Source organism: Passer domesticus, chromosome 21, assembly GCF_036417665.1.
Source record: "Passer domesticus isolate bPasDom1 chromosome 21, bPasDom1.hap1, whole genome shotgun sequence".
NCBI lineage: Eukaryota > Metazoa > Chordata > Aves > Passeriformes > Passeridae > Passer > Passer domesticus.
The window spans coordinates 3,576,902-3,598,922 of NC_087494.1; the positions used below are offsets into that span (position 1 = coordinate 3,576,902).

The 22,021-nt window shown below is 59.0% G+C and overlaps 1 protein-coding gene across 2 annotated transcripts; it reads left to right on the top strand.

The window, feature by feature from the left end:
* Positions 1-3,191: 3,191 nt before the first annotated feature.
* ARRDC2 (arrestin domain containing 2) lies at positions 3,192-13,338 on the top strand. 2 transcript variants are annotated; one of them, XM_064396316.1, is made up of 8 exons: positions 3,192-3,575; positions 10,050-10,116; positions 10,207-10,354; positions 10,694-10,796; positions 11,047-11,303; positions 11,416-11,575; positions 11,814-11,965; positions 12,051-13,338. In XM_064396316.1, exons 1-8 carry the CDS (start codon positions 3,320-3,322, stop codon positions 12,102-12,104), a joined length of 1,197 nt encoding a protein of 398 aa, XP_064252386.1. In that variant the 5' UTR covers positions 3,192-3,319; the 3' UTR covers positions 12,105-13,338. The 2 variants fall into 2 exon arrangements, with proteins under 2 accessions (XP_064252386.1, XP_064252385.1); XM_064396315.1 differs by lacking the exon at positions 3,192-3,575 and adding an exon at positions 8,813-9,216.
* Positions 13,339-22,021: the final 8,683 nt, after the last annotated feature.

The window sequence follows — 22,021 nt, forward strand, 5'->3', positions numbered from 1 at the left end:
AATCCCAGAATATCCTGAGCTGGATCCCACAGGGATGCTCAGCCCAGCCCCTGTCCCTGCACAGCCACCCCAACACCCCCACCCTGAGCAGCCCTGGGAGCTCCTGCAGCTCTGGCAGCCTTGGGGCCGGGACCATTCCCTGGGGAGAACCTTTGATTAAATCATCCTTGGAATAAATCAATTTGATTTAATGAAACAGGTTCTGCACTAAGCAGAGCCACTCCCAGCCAAGCTTTTGCTGCTGGACTTGAGATCCTTGTGGGTCCCTTCCCACTTGAGATATTCAGTGATTCTGTTGTTCCACACTTGCTGTATCCTCAGATGCTGCAGTTTCCCACCTGGTGCAGCACATCCTTGTCTCACAGTCTCGTGACTCACCTCACTGCAATCTGGTGTCAATCCCTTTGCTACTTCCTTACGTAAAATGAATAAAATGAATTATTTCTGGGGCATGAATCAGTGTCTTGATCTTTCATCATCGCTACATTTGTTTTTAAAAGTTGTTTTACATTTATTTTTGGGAGGAAGGAAAGGATTTTGATCAAAAGCTGCGCTTATGCAACCTCAGGAAGGGATGTGGTTAGAGCTGCTCATGGAAGGCATTAAGAAAATCCTCCTCTGACGCTGCCTCCTGTTTGTCCAGCAGTTCAGAGAGAGGTCCCTTCATGCCATGGATCGGCGTTTAAGCCATTTGATTTGCTAAATCAACAAATGGAACAGATCATAGCTGAATTGGTCTTTTCCTTGGCCCTAAATTTCTGGAGCAGCTCCACAACTACCATATGGAGTGATGTTCCCATAATTGCCATGTGAATTTCTTCATTTGCCTCCTCACCCTGAGAGCTGTTTTCTGTTTGGGTGAGGGTTTTGAGCAAAGTGCTGATGGCAGAACTGGCCTTTTCCTGTCAGCAGGGGAAATGCACACAGGTATCTGTGACTGCCTCCTAATTTACTGCCTCGAATTTAATTTTTATTTTGATTCCATCTGTCAGCAGATGAAAGTTCTGTCAGAACCACACCAGCCATGCTGGTGCCACACAGGCAGCAGAGGGACTCCCCAAAGACGTGCCACAGCAGGCACAGCCTTAACAGGCTTGGATTAACCACAGGGAAAGTGGGTTTATACCCTTGGAATGTTCTCCTGAGCTACTTGAGCTGGACCTGTGAGCACCAAACCCTGTCTGCTCCAGCCTCAGGTGGGAGCAGAGTCATAGATGAGAAATATTTTGAAGGGAGAGGGAGGACAGGCAACCAAATCCCTAAGCCAGAGAGCATTGGAGGGAGGTAGAACAGGGCTGAAATCCCCCACAGAGGATCAGAGGAGGAAAATTGTCGTGGCTAGAGGTGTCCAGGCAGGGTAGACACCTCTGCACTACCTCCAGAGAAAGCTGAGCATGTGCCAGGTACCGGAGACAGAGGATGCTGCAGCTGCCCAGGTGGGGTGACCCTTTAGGTAAGAACACTCAGATCTTGGGGCTGCCAGGCTCAGTGGTGCCACCGGCCCCTTTCTCAGCCCCATCCAGTGAGCTGAGAGCTGTTGTGTCTCCTCAGATGAAATGTTCATCCCAGGGGCTGCCCAGCAGGGCACAGAACCTCTGCGGGGCTGAGCAGAGAGGCGAGTTCACACCCAAGCCCACAAAAATCCAAAAGGCAAACTCCCGAGGGAGCTGTGTCCCCATGGGGACCCTGGCAGGGCCCTGTCCCCAGAGGAAGGTGATGTCCTCCCTCCTCCAGCAGCTGCTGACGCACTCTGAGCTGCCTACACGGCGTGGGATCTCAGAGCCGTCCCTGTGCTCTGCTCTTGGCCCGGCTGTGTGTTGTCACAGGGAACATCTCTTTCTCAGATTGAATGAGGACACAAGGAGGTGTTGTGACAGCAAGAATAAACACCAAGAGATTAGCCCAAAGGCGTGGGTGACACATCCCTCAGCAGGCAGGAGCTGTGGTGCCTCTGGGGTGGAAGGGAGCAGGTGGGGTAGGGGGAGGCACAGAAAAAGGGCAGGAGATCAAACAGGGCGAGAGGCAGCACCAGGGCTGCGTGGGGGATGGGATATTCCCTTATTTTCTGTTTGGATTTTGGTGTCAAGGCCTGCAACCAAAGGTCAGTGAACAGTAGGGCAGCGAGGCAGCTCTGGCCAGTTGTGATGAGCGGGCTGTTTTCCTGGAGGTGAGCCCTGTGTTTTTGTTGAGCTGGTCGCTCACATGGGCTTCCTGACTGCTGAGCTTGCACTAACTCTGTTTGGGATCTAGGTGTGTTCCAGAGGGATCGGCGGGGGCTGGCCAGCCCCTTCTCTTAGGGTTTGTTCAGCGAGCAGGGTGGCACAGCTGCCACTTGAGAAGCTCTTCTCAGCCTTTTCATGCACACGGCTTTGATTCCTCGGGACCCTCTGAGCACGGGGCCAGTGAAGTTTCACAACTGCTTCACTCTGTGTGTGAGCCGTGCCCGGGCCCACGAGCCTCGTGCTTCCCTTTACGGATTTGACTCTTTATTTTTCAGGAACGAGACAATCTCTGCTCCACACGTGCTTCAAAGGAGCCGTGCACTCACATCTTCCAAGTGCACACAGGCACTCCCATCAGTCCCTCATGCCAGCACGTTGTCAAACACCTCAGTTGCAACATTTGGTGGAGTAACAGGGACTTGCATCTGCTCCAGGTCTGCCCCATTCCTTTGATGTGACCCTGAGGTGGCACTGCCACCTGTGCTGCTGCAGAAACAGCCATGGAGATAAGTGCTGGAATCACCCTTGGAGGCACCAGCTGGCTGGGAGAGCTGTTGCTGGGAGTCCCTGTGATTATTCACATTCTTTTTCACGTGGATTTTAGTGCACCTTCAGACACGGAAAGCAAAGCTGGTTTTTGGAGCGAGGCCCTCTGCTTTCTGAGCTCCTCTCCCATTCCAGCAGTGCCCCAGGAATGCCTGAAGCGGGCAGGCCAAAGAGGCTTTCTTGGATTGCCCGCTGTGTGGGATCTGCCAGCACGTGTGTCACCCCTCCCTGCCAGCGCTGCCACCAGCACGTCCCGGTGTCACGTCGCCAGTGTCTGTGACTCAGAGATAAGATGGAGGCACCTTTTTTTCTCAGTTTAAAAACACGTCCCTCGTCACTACAGGACAACGTCACGCACACGAGCCCAGCGCTGAAGCCTCGCTGCAAAACAGGGGCTCAGCCCAACCCCCGGGAAGGCCTGCAGGGTGGGGCCAGCCGGGAACCGCGATAAACTCAGGAATTTTGGTGCAGCCTTTGCTCTTCCTCCCTTCCCTGGAAAGCTGCGGGCAGGCACCATCCTCCTGGAGCTGCGTGGGCAGCGTGGGCAGCACATGCAGCCGCCGGGGCGGGTGCGGAGGCTGGCGGTGAGGCTGGAGGACGGCCCGGCCCATGGCGGCGGGCAGCTGCTGCACGGGTGGGTGCAGCTGGAGCTGCGCGGGGCGCTGCGCGTGCGGGCGCTGGAGGTGTGTGCCCGGGGCCTGGCCACCGTGCACTGGCTGGAGAGCCACAGCATCGGCCTCAACATCGTCTACCGGGACTACACAGCCTGCCAGACCTTCCTGCACCGCCGCCGGCAGCTCATCTCCGGTAAGGCCGCGGCGCGGGGTGGGTGGCTGAGCCAGGCTGTGGGGTTGGGATCTCCTTGGGTGGGTATGTGTGCCAGGGGATGGGATTGGTACCATCTTGGGTGAGTATGTGTGCCAGGCTGTGGGATTGGGACCCAATTGGATGGGTCTGTGTGCCAAGGCATGGGACTGGAACTGCATTGGATGGATCTGTGTGCCAGGGCTTGGGATTGCAACCCTCTTGGATGTGTCTGTATGCCAAGGCATGGGACTGGGACCCCATTGGATGGGTCTGTGTGCCAGAACATGGGACTGGAACTGCCTTGGATGGGTCTGTGTGCCAGGACATGGGACTGGAACTGCCTTGGATGGGTCTGTGTGCCAGGACATGGGACTGGAACTGCCTTGGGTGGGTCTGTGTGCCAGGACATGGGGTTGGAACCCCCTTGGATGAGTCTGTGTGCCAGGCTGTGGGGTTAGAACCCTCTTAGGTGAGTCTGTGTACCAGGACATGGGTTTGGGACCCTCTTGGATGGGTCTGTGTGCCAGGGCACAGGATTGGAACCATCTTGGATGGGTCTGTGTGCCAGGGCATTGGGTTGGGACCCTCTTGGATGGGTCTGTGTGCCAGGCTGTGGGGTTGGGATCTCCTTGGATGGGTCTGTGTGCCAGGCTGTGGGGTTAGAACCCCCTTAGGTGTGTCTGTGTGCCAGGGCTTGGGATTGCAACCCTCTTGGATGTGTCTCTGTGTGCCAAGGCATGGGACTGGAACTGCCTTGGGTAGGTCTGTGTGCCAGGGTGTTGGTTTGGGACTCCTCAGGCTGCAGGTGTCCCTTCAGAGGAACCTCTGCCCTGTGGGTGTTGCTGACCCACTCAGGGCTCTTTGCCCTTCTCCTCACCTTGGCCAAGGGTTTCTCTCTCTGCTGCTGGTTTCCAGGAGGCTGCTGGCAAAGCCAGGGCTGGTGAGCATCAGGGATTTGTGGCTTTTGTTGTGTTTACACAGGGAAGAGCAAACACGAGTGTCTGTTCACAAGTGTGGAAAGAGCACTTAGTGCTTCAGCCAGTGTTTGTTATTGGGTCCCTGATGCTGGGACCGCGTGCCCAGCTGGCACGTTGCTTGGATCTGCTGCAAGAGGACAAGCCACTTGCATGCCACAAGCCATTCTTTGTGTGCTTGGGATGAAATGATCCAGAGCTGAGGGATATGGGATGTCTCAACCGTCCATCCTCTCATTAACTCTGGCTTTTCTTAGGAACATGCATGTCTTTTATCCTCCCCTCCAATAACAGTGTCACAGCCATTCCTCTGTTGCTTTTCCTCCTCCTTTCCCTGTTTCTCATGGCCTTGTGGCCTGGCTGTCCTGCCCTGGAGGTGGCTGTAGGAATTAGGCTGAGGGCATTTCAATATGTCAGTGGCCCAGACAGTGGTGCCAGCCCAATTTGGCAAATGTAGATGTTACAGGAATAAACTGGAGGGATGGAAAGAGGACCTGAGCTGGCTTCCTGGAGGTGTTCCTGTCTCTGGACTGTACTGGGAAGGTAATTCTCTCTATTTCTGGACAACCGTGCCCTGCCATCTGCTCCAAACACCTGCACTGCTCTGTTGTTTCTGTCTTTTGGCAGCAGCTCTTCCATGCTGTGCCTAAGGATGTCCCCTTGGCAGCTGCACCTCTACAAAGTGTCCAAATTACAATTAAGGCCTTGCCCTGAAGTGAAGGTCCTGAGCACTTGGTCATGCAGAACTTGGTCCGTGTCCCATTAGCTCTGAGGTGACAGGGTGAGTTTTATCCCCCCCCATCCCTGCAGGGAACGTCTGTAGGGAAGCCACAAGCTGCTGCCAGCACCTTTGGATTCTGCTGCTGGGACTGTGTGCTCCAGGAGCCCCTGGAGCCATCTGGGGAAAGGCCAAGGGCTGCAGGAATTGCAGGAGCTGCTCGGCCTCACAGGCACCCTGCACACCTGCAGCTCAGAGCTGATGGCTCCTGCCCTCCCTGACTGCACAGGGAGTGCTGAGCAGAGAGCAGAGCCTGACTGCACAGGGACTGCCTGGGGGGCACAGAGCCTCACCAGAACCTGCATTTTATTGTCTCTGTCCGTACACAGTTTCCTTTTCTGCCTTGTGAGAGGGACACGTGTGATCACCGGGGCGTTTTACGGGAATGAACAGCAGAGAGGGGCTGTCCTGCAGCCAAAATAACTTCCTTTGGATCCTGCTGTCCCCTGTTCTGTCCCCAACAGCAGCGTGAGGGCCTTCCTGATGTCAGCTGGTGAGAAACGTGCCACCATCCGACAGCCAGTCCCTGTGACTGCTCCTTTCTTGCTGCTTCTCCACGAGATCAGCTGTGGCTGCGTGGTGTTTAAAAAATGCAGGTTTTGTCATGGTAACAAGGCAGTGCAGAGGAGGGAAGCCGGGCACAGATAAGCGCCCTCCCTTCTGCTCTCCCCTCAGCTGAGTTTATCTGCAGTTTCCTGGCAGGGTGGTGAGTGCTGGCACTGGGGTGCTGCGCTGAGAGACAAGAAAAAAGTGTGCAAGAAGGATGTTCAGGCAGGGCCTTTAAACGTGTGTTGTGTAATCATCTGAGAGAGGGAGCAGGGGAGAGGGAAAGACGGGGGTTAATGGGCAAAGGCGAGCCCTGGACTCTTCTGCGTGAGATGATGGGAGGATAGGAAACATAAATAATTGTTGTGCAGTGATCTTTTCTCTCCGAGGATCCTGCAGCACTTCCCAAAGGTGTATTTCCTGCCCTGGTGAGAGGCAAACATCCAGAAGCCATTTTATTTCATGGAGACATCCAGGAGAGTTACAGCATCAGAGCTCTCCTTCCTTTGTGGGGTGACCCCACCTTGTCCATACACAGCAGTCCCGATTCTGGCAGGGATGGGGCTGGTTCCTCAGCCTGGGAGCACGTGCTTGTGCCAGGCTCTGCGTTGTCCCATCTCACCCCATCCTGGGCTGCTGCCTTACCCATTTACCTGCTGCATTCCCTTCTCTCCGGAGCCTCGTGTGACTCCGGGCTCGGTGGGGAGAAGCCACCAGGTCGCAGCAGCAGGCCAGGCAAGGTGCACCCCCCATGAGCCGGGCAGGGTGTCAGCTCCTGCTGGGAGCAGCTCCAGCCTGGCCGGACTCTAGATGGGGCTGAAGAGTTGGAGATGGTGCCCTGAGTGCTGTGCCCGGCCTGGCTGGGCTTGCCTTGGGCACCTGAAAGGAAAACCCTTGGCTGTGCTCCCCACCTGGGGATCGCAGGAGAGAGGAGAGACCCTCCTCTGGGTGTGGGGGTCCCAGAGGGGTCAGGGAGGGGCTGTGCTCCCTCCCCATGAGGGACAGCCGAGGGCACTGGGTGCACTGCCACGGGAGGGAGGTTTGGGTTGGTTTGGTTTGGTTTGGTTGGGTTTGGTTTGCAGGGATCCGAATCCCGTGGGCGAGGGCTGAGTCACAGCCCAGGGGTGTGTGCCGGGAGGAGGAGGAGGAGAGGGATGCCAAGCAAAGAGAGGGGCCCAGCCAAGGCTCCAGCCCCTCTCAAGAGCCTCCCCACCTCTAATGTCACTGCAGGGACACCAGGCGCCTTCCCAGAGCCGGTGTCACCAGTCAGCTCGTGCTGTGACGTGCCTTCCTTCCTCCTTTCCCTCTCCCTCGGAGCTTTTGCTATGATTCATGTTTGCCCGTGGCAGCAAATGGCCGTGCACATAAAACAAACCACAGCCCCCTTCCCCTGGGGAGGGAGACAGACAATTCCAGTCCGGCCTTGGAAACAGCTAAAGCAGTGCCAGGCTTCAGCCCAGCTCATTTTTTAAGTAGCTGTGATCAGCCGAGTTCAGCACAGCAGGTCCTGCCCGGCATGGCTGGGAGCAACTCAAAAATCCCCAAAACTCAGGCAGCCAAATGCTGAGTAACGTTTTTAGTGCCTGTTCTGTCTTATCCCCTGCCCTGCCGGGGGTGCAGGGCTCTGGTGCTCGGCAAACATGACAGCCATCACCAAAGTGGAAGTTTCTAAGGCTTATTAACCCTTTTGGAGGGCACAGATTCCTCTCTCCTCCCTTTTACAACACCTCAGGGCACTGCCGGTGGTGATGTCCCTCCTGGGAATCACCAGTTCCCAGTTTCCACACTTTCACCCCGGCTGAGCAACCGGCATGGAGCGAGTCCCTGAGCTGCTCCTGCCCGTGCAGGTGGGATTTATCACTCAGTTTGGGACACCAGTCCCAGCAGGATCTGGTGGAAAACTGGCGCTCGCCTGGTTAACAGGCGCAGGGAAGAGGATTGCTCACCCTGGTTGCACAAGCTGAACTCCAGCCAGTTCTCGATTTCTCAGAACTGAGTGAAGTGATGTCCCAGGCATCCCCGCGTGTCAGGAGCCCAGATCCAGCTGTGGCCGGTTCCGAGCCCTGGGAACGGCTCTTGGGGAGGGAAGGATGTGGGTCGGTGTGGGGTGCGGCCCTCGGCTCTGGCCTGGGGGCACTGGAAGGAGTGAGGAATCCCCCCCGGCCCTGTGACCCTGGGAATGGGGATTCTGGACAAAGATGGGCTGGGATGTCAGGATTGGAGCTGCAGGGGGAGTTTGAGGGGCAAGGATGTGGATTTTGGGGGCAAGGATGGGGATTTTTGGGGGTCAAGGATAAAAGCTGGTGAGCGAGCTTGAGGTGCGCAGATGGGAGCTGCAAAGGAGATTTGGGGGACAAGGATGGAGGTGGAGGGGGCTTGGAGGAAATCTGGGGGACAAGGATGGAAATTAGAGGGGGCTTGGAGATCAAGGTTGGGGATTTTGGTGGGCAAGGACGGGGATCTTGAGAGGCAAGGACGGGGATTTTGAGAGGCAAGGTTAGGAGCTAGAAGGGAGTTTGAAAGGCAAGGATGGGAGCTGGAAGGAGATTTTGAGGGTCAAGAACAGCAGCTGGAAGGGAGTTTTGGGGGGCAAGGATGGAGTTGGAGGGGAAAATTTTGGGTGGCAAGGATGGAGCTGGAAAGGAAATTTGTGGGGCAAGTACAGAAGCTAGGGACGAGCTTGGCGCCAAGGATGGGAGCTGCAGGGAGTCTTGGGGGGCACTGAACGGGCCGGCAGCAGACAGGGAGCGTCCCCCCGAGCCTGGCAGTGCTCCCCCGGCGATGGCTCGGTGCGGCACGGGGATAAACCGGGGAGCCCGGCTGGGACCGGCACGGCACGGCACGGCACGGCACGGCACGGCCCAACCCCCCCGCGGAGCTCCCCGTGCCGAGGGGCCGATCCGCACATGCTCCCTGCCTTGTTTTGCAGAGCCCGGCGGGGCCGGCCCGGCCCGGCCCGTCCCGCCCCGCCGGGGCCGCCCCCGGCCGCGCCGGCCGCTTAAAGCCGGGCTCAGCCGAGCCGAGCCGGGTTGAGCCGCATCGCGCCGGTCGGGGCTGAGCAGCGCCATGATTTTCGATCGCCTCAAACGCTTCTGCATCGTGCTGGAGGGCGCGGAGCGGGACGGCCCGGCCGCCTTCAGCCCCGGGCAGGCGGTGTCGGGCCGCGTGGTGCTGGAGCTGGCGGCGGCCGCGCGGCTCGGGGCGCTGCGGCTGCGGGCCATGGGCGCCGCCCGCGTCCACTGGACCGAGTCCCGCAGCGCCGGCTCCAGCACCGCCTACACGCAGAGCTACAGCGACCAGGTGGAGTTTCTGAGCCACCGCGACACGCTGATGGCACCGCCAGGTACGGCACCCCCCGCGCCGGGGGCACCCCGGGGTGCGGCGCCCACCGGTCGGGTGGGGGTACCGGGCACCCCAGGGGCTGAAACAGCGCGGTGTGGGGCAGCCTGGGCTGCTGGGTGCTCCAGACACCCCAGCCGGCTGAAATCGGGGTGCCTGGGGCCACCGGCACCCCAAAGCTGCAGGGGTGTGGGTGCCGGGGACAGCCTGGCTGCTGGGTGCGTGACACGCCAACAAGCTGAAATTTGGGTGCCTTAGGGACTGAGAGCTCTGGAAATGGGCTGTGGAGGTCCCTGCAGACGCTTCACCCCGAAATCTTGGGGTGCACATTTGGATGCTGCTGCTGGGCAGGGCTCCTCGGCTGGGGACAATACTCCTCCTTTTTTCTGAGCTGCTCATGGCAGGGAAGCAGTGTTGGAAAAGTGGAGGTTCAGGAGCTTGTTTTGAGCAGCAGGATTGGCCTAAATGAACCCTTCAGCCCTGGGCTGCAAACTCTTGAGGGGCATGGGGGCTTGGCTGGCCACTCTCCCTCCATCTGGGCAGCCTGGGCTCTCACTCCAGAGCTGTGGGGTGAGGTGGCTGCAGGGTGAAGCAGAGCCCACCTGGGGAAGCTGCCCAGCTCTCCGAGGAGCTGCCCCTGGGCCGTGCCCGTCTGCAGACGCCTGGAATGCAGACAGTGCCCAGCTCTTGTGTCACAGCTGCTGCAGCTCAGCCCTGGCAGAAGCTCTGCTGTGCCCTCGTGCTGCTCCTTGCTGGGTGCTGCACACCTCTGTGACCTGCCTGGGGAGGAAGTTCTGTAGGAGGGAGCTAATCCTCCTCGATCTGTTTTGCCCACAGACAATGGTGAGGCCACTGTCCTGCAGGCAGGAAAGCACGAGTTCCCCTTCACCTTCCAGCTGCCCGAGTAAGTTGGCATTTTTGGGGGGAGAGGACATCTTGAAAATGAGTTTTTTTGAGCAAAACCCTTCTAAAACTGTTTGTTGCTTGTGCCCAGGACCCTGGCCACCTCCTTTGAGGGGAAGCACGGCAGCGTGCGCTACTGGGTGAAGGCCAAGCTGCACAGACCCTGGTCAACAGTGAAGAAAGCAAAGAAGGAGTTCACTGTGATTGAACCCATCGACATAAACACCCCTGCACTGCTGGTGAGCTCCCCCTGCTCCACCCCAGGGCTCTGACATCCAAAACTTAGCCAGGAAGCCCACGGGGAGGGTGTCTGCCTCCCCTTCAGCACTACAAGGCAGGCCTGGTTTCCAGAGGGAATCTTTCCCCCCTGTAACTTGTGCCCTCCAGCATTACCTGGGCTGGGCAGAGGTCAGCTGTGCCTCTTTGGTTTTGGAAACTTTAATGCATTGCAACAGCTTCTTGCATCAGATACCTGAGAAGTTGCTGATGCTCCCTGGCAGGTTCTTGGTGCCAGGGAGGTGATTGCTGTGAGTTTCATCCTTAGTTACTAAATAGCCTAAATATTTCCCTCTCTCCAGGCTCCCCAGGCAGGTGCTAAGGAGAAACTTGCTCGTGCCTGGTACTGCAACCGTGGCCAAGTGTCTGTGACTGCCAAGATTGACCGAAAAGGCTACACCCCAGGTGAGACCATGTGCTGGGACCCTTGACCCTCAGAGAGCCCAGAGGAGGGGGTTTGGGTCACTGTGAGCTGGCAGGAAATCAGAGAGCTTTAGTGTGTGCATCCTTGGGATGCTCCTCCTGGGTGAACCCATCCCTGCCCTGTCAGACAGCGTGGCCAACCCTCTGTGGGCCTGTGCAGCAATTCCTTGAGGCAGGACTGGGCTCTGCCTCTTCTCCTCCAACGTGTGTGTGTGTGTGTCTGTTTTGGCAGGTGAGGTCATCCCCATCTTTGCCGAGATCGACAACTGCACGAGCCGCGCCGTGGTGCCCAAGGCCGCCATCATCCAGACCCAGACCTTCATCGCCCGGGGCACCAAGAAGCAGAAGAAGTCCGTGGTGACCAGCATCACTGGGGACCCCATTCCAGCCGGGAAGAGGGAGGTGTGGCACGGCCGGGCGCTGAAGATCCCGCCCGTGGGGCCGTCCATCCTGCAGTGCCGCATCATCCAGGTGGAATACTCCCTGAAGGTGAGGGGAGCTGCAGGAATCCCCTCCTGCCCAGCTCGGGGGAGATACCTGCCCCTCCAGATTGGGAAAACACCACCAAGCTGAGCTTCCCTGCTGCTCCCTGTCTCGGCAGGTTTGTGTGGATATTCCTGGGACGTCCAAGCTGCTCCTTGAGCTGCCTCTTGTCATCGGGACCATCCCGCTGCATCCCTTCGGGAGCCGCACCTCCAGTGTCAGCAGCCAGTACAGCGTCAACCTGGACTGGCTGAGCACCATCCCGGAGCAGCTGGAGGGTGAGCATCTCCTCCCTGGGATAAACCCTCTGATCAGGAGAGTGAGACACAAAGTTCCCTACTGGGCCAGTTTTGCTGGTTTTTAACGTAATTTTTTGGTTATGGTGCTGAATCTCCTGGGTTCCTTCCTCGGGGAACTGAGGCTTTGGGAAGTAGTGGGTTTGAAGCCCTTTTACCTGAATGTCCCCCATTTATGGAGAGTGTTTGCTATTCCCTGATGGTTCTCCTTTCTCTCCAGCCCCCCCTGAGTACTCAGCAGTCGTGTCCAGCCCAGAGGCCGAGCAGAGCCTGGCTCCTCCGTGCCGCAGCGAGCTCGGGGACATCCTGGAGGGTCCCTTCTTCGCCTACATCCAGGAATTCCGCTTCCGACCACCTCCGCTCTACTCCGAGGTGATGCATCCCTCTGGGCTGGGGGGCTGCTGGAGGCTGGCACGTGCCACTGCTGAGGTTTTTGACTCTGGCCTTGGCTCTGCAGGTGGATCCAAACCCCGCGGCAGACAGCATCCGCCCGCGCTGCATGACCTGCTGAGAGAGGGCTGCGTGTGGCAGCGTGACAATCCCTGGGGATGGCAGCTTGCACCCTCACAGCACTGGGGTCTGGAAACGGGCACGTGACACCCCGACCCTGCTCACAGCTCTGGGCCACTCCTGTCGTGACTGTCCCCGGGCCCAGAGCCAGCGCGGGTAGGAGAACACGAGGGGCTGGCGGTGCGGAGCCAGGCAGGACACGCAGGGCTCGGAACTGCCCCGGGATTTTGGGGTTAGAACAGGGAATTTGAGCCCAGATTGCTCTCCTCTTGCCTGCAGTGCCGTGCTCTGAAAACTTCTGTCAGCTCCTGGTGTGGAAAACAGGAGCTTGGAGGCTTTCTCAGGATTATGGGAGAATGTTTGTTTGGATGGTGCTCAGGGCTGGGCCCCGGGGCGATGCAGGTGCAGCCCTTTGCCTGTGGCTCACCAGGACTGCAGCTCCCCAAGGCAGTGAAAAGTCCTTTTCTGGCTGGATGAAGTAGAGGGCTCAGCTACTGCTGATACTCTGCCACAAGCCTGTGGGTACCTGTGGGGGGAATGGTTTGAGCCACTTAACCAAACTCTAAAGGCCTCCAAGGGCTGGTACAAGGACTTGGGGGATGAATTTATGATCTGTGGCAGTATTTTGGTGCCATTTACTAAGAACAGGAAAGCTGAGAGTGTCAGCACCTACCCTGCACAGTGTGCTGTTGCCTCCTCCAAGATGGGGCTGAAACCAACCCTCCAACTGTGGTACCAGCCCTGGGGCCTGGAGCTGTGGCTGGTGGCCAAAGAAGAGAGAGGGAAGCCCAGTGTAAGGCTGGTGGCAGCCACAGGTGCTGATGGAGATGTGGAGTTGGGATGGATCCTTCAGGGCTGGGAGTCCTTGAGGCTGTGCCCACAGAGGGATCAGGGCCCTGGTGGGGTGAGGACACAGCAGCAACCCAGCTCACTGCGTGGGCACCAGCATGGGAAGGGTGAGCTGGATGTTGTGGTCAGGAGCCAGGAGCTGACCCTGCTCGCTGCAGGAGGACCTGAGCAGAGTTTGGGGGCTGAGGACTTTTGCATTCCCTCACTGAGACAATCCCTGGCCGTGCACAACCAATGCCAGCGTGCCTTGGGCTCCGTGCTGGGGTTGCTCAGATGAGTCTTTTCTATCTGTGAACACTTTTGTAATGACCACTCTTTGTCTCTACTCTTTTTGTACTACTTTTTGGTGGGGAGTTTTTTTGTCTGAAATAAATTCTTTAAACCAAGTTGTTGCCTGGATAGTGTTCTGTTCCTCTTTCTGCTTCCCATTGCCTGGAGCCAGGCTGTGGCTGTTGGGATTTGGGAGTGCTCCCTGCCCTCTCTTCACTGCCCTGCAGGCACCCAGCTCCACCTGTGCCCAGTCCTGCACTGGGATTAACTGGGTCACTCAGCCAGCACTGCTCCCCACAGGTTTGGTCCCTTGAGCCTCCAGCTCCTCCACATCTGGGCAGTTTTCGCACTTTTCCCCTTACCTGGGATGCAGAGCTGTGAGCAAACCTGTTGTATTTTTCCACACTTGCTTCCTGTTTATGTCCAGGCTCCGGGAGGACAGACACATTCTCCTCCATCCTGGAAGCCTGGCAGGGGCCCAGCAGGTCCAGCTGGGAGCTGGGACACTCCTGCCTTGGCTCAGCCAGTCCCGAGGAGGGTTGGGATCAGCCCCATGCTGTGCTGGCTGGGAGCTGCTGCCGTGTGGAAAGAGCAGGGAGGCACCTTCACCTGCTGCCCTGGGCTGGAATTTGGTTTTCCACAGCATTTCAGTGCTCCACATCTCCACTGAGCATGGCAAATCTTGGCGCATGCAAGGTGGGGTTTAAATCAGGGCTTTAGTTTTTTTCTTCCATGGATTGGTGCTGCTTAAAAATACTGCCACTGGAATGTGATTCCCCCCCACTTTTATTTTATTTATTTTTTTTGTTTGCTGAGCTGCTCAGCCCCACAGCTGCACCAGAGCACGTGCTCCTGCCCTGGGCCAGAGGAGAGAACTTGTCCCTGTGTTTGCCTGTGAGAACCTGGTGCTCCTGCAACCTTTATTCAAATCTGCTTTTTATTTGGCATCCCCGGTGCTCTGATTAATTTTTCCCGGGGGAGGATTAACCGGCCTCGCAGGGAATTTGTTTGCATCCCCGTTTGGGGGGATCGTGTCTGGATCTGCCGCTGGCAGCAGCGGTGCCCCGTGTGCTGCGGCCTCTTGGGGCTCTTTTGGTGACATCAAAGGGGACACGAAGCACAGCGCTGCACCCCCCAGGTGAAGATGGCCCCGAAGGCAGCCCTGTGACCAGGCTGCTCGCCGCCTGCCACAGGGGAGCCATTCGGGGCTGGCCGGGGGCTGCTGGTCAGCCCCGGATCATCTGCCCCGGCTGCACAAGGGGCTGTTTATTCTGTTTATTCCCCGGCCCGAGGGGGAGGGGAGCGCCCAGCCCCCCGAGCCTGTCCTGCTGGCTCTTTCTGTGAAATGCGTCACACGGTGACGGGGACAGGCCACCACGCCGGCCCGGAACCCAACGCCGGTGGGCAGCGCTCCCGGTGCCCGTGTGGCAGCGATCTCTCTTGTCAGCGCCTCCAGGTTCCTCCAGTACAGTCGGGCAGTAGCGCAGCGAGGTTGGGGGGCCATGGCCAGGCTGGGGCTCCTGCCAGGAAAGGGCTGCACTCCTGAATGCTGAACCCCGGAGGGGCTAAAAATACCTCGTCTGGACATTTGGAGCCAGGGCACGGTGCGGACCCTTCCAGGCAGTGCTTTCACAACCGCTGGCAGCGCTGCCGCCGCTGCCTCCAGCCTTCTGTTGTTTATCTGCCCCGGCTCCAAAGTCCTGGTTGAACAGCCCGGGCTGATCCAGGTTTGCTGGCACGGGGGGCTGGGGCTCCCCGGGGGGCTGCGGAGCCGGAACGGCCCCGAGCCCTGCGGGCAGCGCCGGGACCCGACCCCGGCCGGGAGCCGCGTGATGCAATTACAGTGCCGGGATTATTTATAGCTCTTGGCCCCGTGCGCTGGAAAATGCTGCCCAGACCGTCCGTCAGAAGCTGCTCCTTGCGAGGGGCACGGAAACCCGCCCCCAGCCCCTGCTCTGCTCCTCCAGCTGTCATTTTGTGCCTCTCAGCCCCAAAATTGTGGGACCCCTTTGCCTCGGCCGCAGGGCTGCTGGGAACCCCTCCTCAGTGTGGGAACCCCTTCCCCAATGTGGGAACTCCCTCCCCAGTGTGGGAACCCCTTCCCAGTGTGGGAACCCCCTCCTCAGTGTGGGAACCCCTTCCCCAGTGTGGGAACCCCTTCCCCAATGTAAGAACCCCTTCCCCAATGTGGGAACCCACTCCCCAATGTGGAAACCCCCTCCTCAGTGTGGGAATCCCTCCCTAATGTGGGAACCCCTCCCCAGTGTGGGACCCCCTCCCCAGTGCAGCTCGCGGCTCTGCGGGCGCTGGGACACCCCGCTCCTGCAGCATTTTGGGGTCTCCCGCAGCCCTGCCCGTGCCCGGGGGATGCTCGGTGCCATCTCGGTGGCCCGGCCTGCGGCTGAGCCCGCTGCCCGGTGGCCCCGGGGGTCGGTGGCGGGGCCAGCGGGGACGGTGACACGCGGAGCCTGTGGCCGTCCCGGCGCTGGCAGGGACAGAATGTGCCGGGGCTGGCGCAGCCCTGCGAGGGCCGGGATTAGCTGCGCCGCTGCTGCCTCCGGCCCGGGCTCCCGTCCAGCTCCCCAAACGAGCAGCGCCTTCCCCCATCGCAGCTGGGCTGAGCCCTGCGGGGTGCAGCTCACCCCAGAACCTGCCGGGGGCACCCACCGGGGGCTGATCTGTTCGCACGGGGAGGATAAATCTGGATTTCGGCTCAAGTGCAATGCTCCACTCTTTCCCTGCGCTGGGGTCGGGGTTCAGGCGCTGCCCAAATTCAGCATCAGGGATGCTGGGCTCGCGGCACTCGCACCCTGCGGAGCAGCAGGAGGCTCAGGAGCACTGGGACCTGCCCAGCCCGGGTTACAGGGTCCCTGAGCACCGCGGGGACTCGCACAGACCCCAGCAGCACCAGGCCTTGCTTTGGGTTCGCTCCAGCCTGGGCAGGGCTGAGCACGGCACGGCTGGGCATCTTTGGGGCCGGGGACTCTGCGGCTCCCGTCCATGGGGCAGAGCCGTGCCAGGGCTCCGGGAAGCAGCCGCGCACCCCGACATGCCGGGGCGGCATCGCGGCCGCCCTCCGCCCGCTGACTCAGCCGCTGTTTGCCGGAGCTGCTGCCGCCCACGGAAACCGCAGGCAAAGTCCCCGCATCCCTGAGCCGGGGCTTTTCCCGCCGGCTCGACAGGAATCGCAGCTTTTCCCCAGCCTGGTGCGGGCAGAGAGCCCCTCCGGCTGCGGGGGGAAACTGCCGAGAAACCGCAGGATTTTTTTAATTCCAAACCGTTTTTTTTTTTTTTTAATGGCAAAAAACGGGTCTGGAGCGGCCGGGTGGCCGTGTTGCATGTGCCACATGTCCCGTCCCCTGTGAGCACAGTGCCAGCAGCATGGTGACATCACCGGGACACTCCACAAACCCCGATGGTGGCCGGTGCTGCCGGTGTTGTCTTTGGGGCAAACCGCCACTTTTATTCACTATATCAAAACCAACCCCTTGTTTTTTTTGGGTCAGACCCCTCATTTGGGGTCCCTCGCTGCTGGCACTGCCCGGCCCCTTGCACAGTCACTCCTCGCTCCCTCCTTTCCTCGGGCAATGGAAAATTTTTGTGACTTTTTGACTTTCCTCCAGTTGTTTGGGAGCGAGGACGGGGCCGGTGCCGCGCACAAACATGTCTATGTATAAACATGGGGACCGCGCCAGGGACCCTCCCCACGGAGCCGGGTGTCCCCTCTCCTGCCGGGACCCAGGGTGGCGTCCGTGCTCAGTGACCCAGAGCCGTCCCCGTGGGGACGCAAATATTTTGGCTTTGTTAAAAAAATCCAACCAAAACAACAATACTTAAAGAAAAAAAATCCCCCCTCCGGGGTCATCCAGCGGCGGCACGTGATGTGTTGGCACTCAAACAGGGAGCTTGGGGACAGCGCCCGCCTGGCTGGGGATGGGCACGGCTCCCACGGCACGCGTGGGTGGCACGGCCGTGCCCTGTGCCAGGGATGTGGCACCATGGACTTTGCCCCCAGCGCTGCTCCACGCCCGGCTGGGGCTGCCGTCACTGCCAGCGCCGCTCCACAAACCGTGGGGAAGTCCCCGCGCAGCCCCGGGTGGGTTGCCATGCCCGGGGGGGACGTGGCACGGTGACACTCCCTGCCTTGTTCAGGGGGATGTGGCACGGTGACATCCCCACCATGCCCGGGGGGATGTGGCACGGTGACATTCCCCTCTGTGCCCAGGTGGATGTGGCACGGTGACATCCCCACCATGCCCGGGGGGATGTGGCACGGTGACACCCCACGCCCTGACCCCGCAGATAAAACTTTGCTCGTGTGGCACCAGGGAGGGGCAAGGGACACCGCAGTCACTGCTCTGGGGGACACGGCTGTCCCCAGCTGAGACGCCAGGAGTGCAGGGCTGTCACCCTGACGGGCCAGCCTTGTCAAACCCCACGCCTCTGATCCTTCCTCCCGCGCCCCAACCTCAAACCCTTCAGAAACCGGCTTCTGCTCCTTTTCTCCTTCCTATCACCCTGCAAGAAGCAGCGAATTTGAGCTGATTTCAACAACAACAACAACAAAAAAACAAAGCTCAGCCCAAGCTCGGTTTGGGGGAGAGGGGCCCAACGAGCTCGCAGGGATCCCCACACATCTCCAGCAGCCTGCAAAGAGCCCCCTCCCCATTTCCCAACCATGAGCAAGCCTGAAGGCGTTTATCTCTAAACAGGGGGGTTATGTGGAGCAGGCAGAGGGATTTTCCTGCGGGGCAGCTGTGCAGAAGCCGCCGCATCCCGGCCCCGCTGCGATGGGGCAGCGATAGCCGCGGGGTCCCGGCTGGCTGGCGGCTGCGGACGGACCCGCAGGGGCTCGAGCCGGTTCCCTCCGCTTTCCCGGCGGTTTTGGCCTGTGAAAAAATGAGGCAGAGTGAATCTGCCTGCAAAGAGCTGGTAAACAAACACCCCGGGAGCGGATCTGCGACAGGGGGGGGGGCTGCTCTTGGTCCTGTGTTTATCTCTGCAAAGCTGGGCTGGCAGAGAGCTGGGGTGAGACAGATGGGGGAGACCGCTGTAAAAAGGCGATTTTTTGGGGGGTTTTCTGGTTATCGAGTTGTCCTTAGCTCAACTCTGGCCGTCTGCTTGAGCAAAATATGTTTATGCTGTGAAAGCTCCGGCCGGCTCCGCTGCCAAGGGGGCAGGGAGCGCGAGTGCCGATAAGGGCGCAGCGTCCTCCCCTTCCCGATCACCCGATACCCGGGCAGCGCACGGAGGCGGCCGCCCGCCTCCCGACACCCCGAGTTCATGATTTCTTTTACTGTTAGTGTAAAGTTTCCGCTGAAATAAAATAAAATTTAAAAAAAAAAAAAAAGAAAAAAAAATCCCGTAGTTGAATATCAATTCCCGCAATTCAAAGCTGTTGCTCTGCAGCTGCCAAAGCCTGGAAAGCTCCGGCCGTGCCAGGGGCTGAGCTGGCCCTGGAGCTGCCGGCCCTGCGAGCAGCCAGCCGAGAACATTGAAACTGCAGGAAAGAAAACGCTTCCTGCCGTGCCCGGCCGCTCGGGGCAGGGAGAAGATGGTTTTTAACCACTTCTCCCGAAGATGGTTTTTAACTTGGTTTTTAACCATTCTCCCGGCGGGCACGCTGGGGCTCGCAGCATCAGTGATCTGAGCACCCAGCGCCGCCCCCAGGGCAGCTCCGAGCCCCTCTGGGCGTGGGGGAAGATGAAATATTCACTCTCGCTGCTGCTCCAGGTCGTTTTTCCGTGGCCGGGTTTGGAAGCAGCCGCGGCCCGGGCGAGGCTGCTGCAGCTGACGCGAGCAGGAAAGAGCCGGGGCGGCCCCGGGGCCTGTTTGCGAAGCAGAACCGAAGTTGTTGTTGTTGTTGTGACACCGAATGGTTGCAAAACGCCGCCGCTGAAACCCCCGTGACTTTCAAAACAAGCTGAGCCCGGCTGCGGCCGGCGGCTCTCTGTCCACATGTGTCTGTCTGTCCAGCTGAGGGCCCCGCAGCCCCTTCCCCCGCTGGGATGTCTGTACCAGCAATTCTTGGGGGTTTTTTTTGAGGGGGAAAAGAATTCCAGAAGCTTTTTTTAGGGAGGTAAAGCCCCAGTTCCCCAGCAGCAGAGGTTTCCTACCACAGGGAACTGCTGGATATCTTGCCCAAGGGGGCTTTGCAGTGCTTGGGGGGTGGGTGAGATGAGCTGTGTGCAGCCTTTGAATTCTGCCTAAAATAAAATAATTAAAAAAAAAAAATTCCCAGGGATCAGTTTGTTTGCTTAGGGATTAAGTCACCTAATCTGCCAGGCAGCGGGTGGCATTGTGGAGGTGGTGGCAGTGATGGCTTTTTGCCCAGAAAATAATCCTGCCCCCGGCCACGGCCGGTGGTCAGGCTGGGCTCAAACTTCTCCCTGGCATCAGCTCTTCTCCAGGATGGGCTTTGGGGAGCAGGAAACGGTGCTGGGTGCAGGGAAAGGGCTGGGAGAGGGATGAATGGATGAGGGAAGGGGCTGGGAAAGGGATGGATGAACGAGAGGGGATTGCAGGGCTGTGACCTTCTCCTCTGCCCCTGTTAAAGCCAGGCTGTGGCTCCACAGGGCTGTTTCCCCGAGGCTGGAAAACAGGTTAGACTTCTCAACCTGGGAGCAAAACAGCTTTATCTGGTGTTAAAATATCAGTCTGGGCCTGCAGGGATGGAGTTCTCCTCCTGCAGGGGCTCAGACCCCCCAAGAGCTGATGTTGATGGGGCCTTACCAAACCCCCTGGCTGTTTTGTGTTCTATCTCTGAGATCACACCCCCCAAAATCAAGAGGAAATGGCTTCAAGTCACACCAGGGAAGGTTTAGGTTGGATATTAGTAAAAATTTCTTCAATGGTTGTCAAGCCCTGGCTCAGTCTGCCCTGGGCAGTGGTAGAGTCACCAGCCCTGCAGGGATTTAAAAGCTGTGTGGCTGTGGCACTTGGGGACATGGGTCAGTGGTGGGCTGGGCACTGCTGGATCAGAAGTTGGACTCGATGATCTCCAAGGGTTTTTCCAACCTTAATGATCCTGTGATTCTATAAAATCTGGGAGCCAAGAGCAAACCCCCAGGCTGCCCCCACCTCCCTGCAGCTCCTTCTGGCTGCCCCTCCTGCTTCCTTGGGATGCAGTGCTGAATTTTCCACTCCACAGGAGCAAGTGGAGCCAGGTCAATCCATGGGCACATGTCCCCAGTGCCATTTGCTTTTGGGGACACAGCACAGGGACCCTGTGAGAACAGGAGAAAAGGAGTTTTTCCCTTTTAGGGCAGGGATGCTTGTGCCCATAGATGACGCTGTCACCAGGGGTGTGTGGGCAGTGCTGGCACTGTTGGGTGTGAACAGGGGACCCCATGGAATGGCTTTGGGGTTGATCCATCCTGATGGCACTGGGCTGACCTTTTCTCCCCTGCTGGGATGGGTTTTGGCTGCTTATCCCAGAGCTGTCCTGGAAGGAGTCCCCTTGGTGTAACGAGTCCCCTGCTGGGTGTAATGAGCTGTCCTCTGGCTGTGGGTGGCAGTGGCTCTTGCCTGGCCTAGCCAATGCCCTGTGGCACGTCTGGGTGCTGTGCTGGGATAGAGGAGCAGGCAAAGTCACATCCTGGCTGCAAAAGCTGGCCTGGCAGCTGTCCTTGGGTCACCAAGCTCAGTGTGGCGCCTGGGGACTCATTTGGAAACCAGTCCTGTGAAATTTAAACTAATTAGCAAGTCCTGAGCTGTTCTCTAGCACTAATTGGCAAGCCTGGCTTGATTAGTTTTCCCTGGCACGTCCATGGCTCCACATGGCTCCGTGTCCCTGGCAGAGCACTGGCCAGCTCGGGACATTTGTGGGGAAAAATGCACGGGGTCACTGATGGGGACAGAGCCACTGGTGGGGACAGGGACATCCCTGAAGGTGTCAGAGGGGATGTGAGTGGCACCATGGATGGGATGGATCCCTGGGGAGTGACCCCATGAGGGGGGTCTCGTGTCCCCTCCCTGCCCAGGGTGTTTTGAATGCAGTGTCCAGGCCTGGCTGTCCTGCTGTGAACTCGTTCCATGGGCTGGAATGATGGGCTGGCCCCGAGCCTGGCCGTGTGTTTGCTGCTGCCACCCGAGCGTGCTGAGCTGCCAGTGACCCTCAGCGCTTTCCCTCTTCGCTCTGACCCCCAAAACCACCTGTAAACAGGGGCCGGGCTGAAACCCGAGCGTTCCTCCCTGCCTGTAACCAGATACTTCCTCCACATGAGCCTGCTGTGCTCTGAAGAGAGCCTGGCATCGCCCAAATCCCAAGAAAATCCCTAAATCTGACCTCTGTGCTGCCCTTCTGCGTGGCAGGATGCCAGATCTTCCCCCTGCAGCCGCTCCCCAGGGATCCGGGGGGCAGGAGAGGCACGGGGGGCTGACAGACTCCTGCCACAGCAGGGAGGGAGCGATGGGTGTGCTCTGCCAGGAGCTTGGGAACCGCTGGGGACGTGGGGCTGGTGCCACCTCGTGGCTCCACCAGCAGCGCAGCCGGGCTGGACGCGCGGGGCCCGGCAGCGGTGGCACCGTGCTGGTGGCACTGGTAGCACTCCACTGGTGGCACTGTGCTGGTGGCACGGTGCTGGTGGCAGAGTACTGGTGGCACAGTGCTGGTGGCACTAGTGACACGGTGCTGGTGGTACAGCGCTGGTGGCATGGTGCTGGTGGCACTGCTCTAGTGGCACTGCACTGGTGGCACTGCATTGGTGGCACAGTGCTGGTGATACACTGCTGGTGGCACTGCACTGGTGGCACTGCTCTGGTGGCACAGTGCTGGTGGCATTGCACTGGTGGTGCTGG

Bases quoted from the DNA above. Each gene is read 5' to 3' on its own strand.
- ARRDC2 (XM_064396315.1), top strand. From the start codon at position 8,940: ATGATTTTCGATCGCCTCAAACGCTTCTGCATCGTGCTGGAGGGCGCG. The intron at 9,217-10,049 runs GTACGGCACCCC...TTTTGCCCACAG, and splicing joins CACGCTGATGGCACCGCCAG to ACAATGGTGAGGCCACTGTC. The intron at 10,117-10,206 runs GTAAGTTGGCAT...GCTTGTGCCCAG, and splicing joins TTCACCTTCCAGCTGCCCGA to GACCCTGGCCACCTCCTTTG.